Source organism: Egretta garzetta, unplaced genomic scaffold (assembly GCF_000687185.1).
Source record: "Egretta garzetta isolate BGI_Z169 unplaced genomic scaffold, ASM68718v1 scaffold17, whole genome shotgun sequence".
Classification (NCBI taxonomy): domain Eukaryota; kingdom Metazoa; phylum Chordata; class Aves; order Pelecaniformes; family Ardeidae; genus Egretta; species Egretta garzetta.
In genome coordinates, this window is record NW_009260136.1 from 1,113,933 (window position 1) to 1,116,910 (window position 2,978).

General features: G+C 48.4%; 1 protein-coding gene across 1 annotated transcript; it reads right to left on the minus strand.

Annotated features, from left to right (window-relative positions):
- Positions 1–1,026: 1,026 nt before the first annotated feature.
- LOC104128804 (cystatin-like) lies at positions 1,027–2,977 on the minus strand (the record flags this gene model as incomplete). Its single annotated transcript, XM_035897078.1, has 3 exons — positions 1,027–1,354; positions 2,260–2,373; positions 2,933–2,977. Coding segments are annotated over 3 exons (237 nt in total), but the record flags the coding sequence as incomplete, so codon positions are not given.
- Between the last annotated feature and the right edge of the window lies 1 nt (position 2,978).

The following is a 2,978-nucleotide window of genomic DNA, read 5'->3' on the forward strand; positions in this document are numbered from 1 at the left end:
AGGTATCAAGGTCACCTGTCCTTTCCCATGCAGGCACAGTATCCCTAATTTCCCTGCAGTACAAATTCATCACAGTTTAACAGGGAACACCTCAGCCAGTTCTCTTCAGAGTTCCTGGGTGCTGATCCTCTCTGCCAGCAGATTTAGACATTTGCCCAGATCAGACATCGGTCAAATTTCCCCCAGAGCTCAGGCTCAGCCTCCCCCCCAAGACAGGCCTGTCACAGAGCCACAGAATCACAAAATGGCAGGGGTTGAAAGGGACCTCAGGAGACCATCCAGTCCAACCCTTCTGCTAAAGCAGGTTCTCCTAGAGCAGGTTGCACAGGACTTCATCCAGGCGGGCTTTGAATATCTCCAGATAAGAGGACTCTACAACCCCCCTGGGCAGCCTGTTCCAGTACTCTGCCACCCTCAAAGTAAGTTTTTCCTCATATTCAACTGAAACCACTGATGTTTCAGTTTGCACCCATTGCCCCTTGTCCTGTCGTTGGGCACCACTGTGAAGAGTCTGCGAGAGCTCCAGACATTCCTGCACCCATCCCTGCTTGCAAGCAGAGGCTGCCATGAGTCAGGCACAGGCACCAAAGCAGCTCCACCAGTCACAGTTTAGATTATAAATGTGGTGAGCCATGCTACTTCTCCAACCACAAGGAAAGCCCCAGTGCTTTCCATGCAGAAAGAGCTAAGGATGCACCCCACAAAGACCAGGTAGTATAGGAAGCAAGGGTTTCTACAATCTGTGTCTCTTCAGTAAAAACAGCTATGGACTTCCACCTCCTACTCAAAAGCAAAATCCAGGTTACGGCATGGTTTATCTATCTAGCTCCCTTGTGATCAGAAGCCCATATTCTTTCTCATCCCCTTCTTTGGGCAAGATAGGCTAGGTCACAAATAAAAGCAAACCCACCCTCCAAGGCAGCAGAAACTCAAAGAAAACCACACATCACAGCAATTACTAATTAAATTTTTATGTTTACAGTAGTCACTTCACAGGGATACCAAGGGTTTTTTTTTAAATCAGAATTCTGATGTTGGAGTTACTTTTATTGGGAAGACTAAAACTGCTGCTCTAAAATGTGATTACAAAGAAAAACAAAGTTGAGATCATAGTGTGCTTTAAAGGGAAGTTACATAGTTTAACTTGCATAGCACAAGCATATATAAGTAGTTGAGTTAACAGGTATTGATAAAGCCCATCTCAATTTGTGTTATTGCTTTTTTTCTTTTCAATCTGATCGACTGGTTGCTGGTCTCCGCTGGAAGCAAGGCAGGCTTATCGGCAGCTACTTGTCAGTAGTTTAATTTGGTTTAGCCAAGGAATAGTATACACCACAAAGTTGCAAGTGGTGTGCTAAGGAGAGAAAGAAAAAAGCAGTTATCAGATTAAGAGAATAAAACAGTGTCACTGATCATTGTTCTACACCAATGTACTACCCCACATGATCCAGAACACATGCCACTTCCCTGGCTCTCTAGATTTGCACTCTCCTGACAAGTACTCCAGAACACCACTCTTGTTAGTATCTGCTCAGGATCAATTACTTCTCTCAAACACTAACAGAGAAGCTGAGCAGTCGGCACTTCTGGAGATCACATTACCTCCTTCACCCACAGAAAAGCTGTCAGCATGGGTAACACTCCAATATAAACTCTCAGCACAGGTGAGCACGCATGCACAGCTAAAAAGGCAAAAGCTAAAGTACTCCTTTCAGAGCACTGCTGTTATAAAAAGCTCCTGTGCAACAGCTTGGTGGGCACAGAGAACAGGGGTGATGGGCCTCTTGTGATCAGTGCATAGTTCAAAGCACTATTCACAGTAATGTAAGTCCCCCAGGGGATTGTGTCAGGTCAAGCATGTTTACATCACCATGGGACAAGAAGAGCTGAGTGTGATACGGGGACTCAGGACACCTGACTGAGAGCCAGGAGACCTGTAGGCTTGGCAGAGCTTCCTCCACATATCCTTGTGATCCAGACAACAAGCACTTTAAGAGGATTGAGGCACACGGAGTCCTCCATGCACTACAGCCTCAGATCCCCACTTACAAAACAGGCTAAAAGGCCCTGCCTTCTCTGTCACCATCATCTGGCAAGACAAGTTCTACAAGGGCTGTGCCTTGTTAAGTGTGAGGGCATGAGGTCTCTGATTTAGGCTGGGGCAGACAGGGGATGCTGCCCATACCTCTCTGTATTAAGCCAGCCAGAGGGAAGCAACTGGAAACCCAAGGGGCTAGCATGCTGTGCTCTGGAGCCTACCTTAGCCATCTGCGGTGCTTCATGGAGAGCGCAGCTCTGGAGATCAGTTGCTGGCTTTGGGCAAGTTGTCCGGCCTATCTCAACTTCCATTATGTACTTGATTCCGGATACAATCTGCAACAAGACAAGCGGGCAGAAGCAGCTTTATCAGCAGTGTGTACAGAAGGGCTCTCTGACGAGAGAAGCCTAACAGAAAGGCAGACTGTTTTCTGGTTACATGATGGAAACCAGACTCCAGAAGTACAGAGGGGAATGCGCATGGCAACCTCCACAGATGAGGCACTTCCCTTCAAAAAGGGGAAACAAAATCCAAGTAAACAAGTCTCACAGTGCAGCTTCCTTAGCAGTAGACAGAGATGTGGTAACTCAGCAGCAGCTTAAGGAAATTACTTGCTCCTTCAATAACACTCAGCACTCAACGGTAGCCAGACTGACTGGCAAGAACCAGGCTATAAAAAAAGCTTTTGTTCGCCTTCTGTGGGAAAAAAAACCCCAGCTTGAACAACCCCTCAACCTTGAGATCTGCTCTTTTTCCACAGAAATCCCATAGGCCTCATATTCAGCTGCTCCCCGGAGGGTGCCAGGGCCGACCCTAACCCCAGCCCGGGGCCCCCCCGGCCACCACCGTTCACAAGCCCGCCCCGGCGAGGGGCCGGCCCGCCCGGGCACCCACCTGCCTCTTGGCGCTGATGACCCCCACCACCCGGCTGGGCGACGCG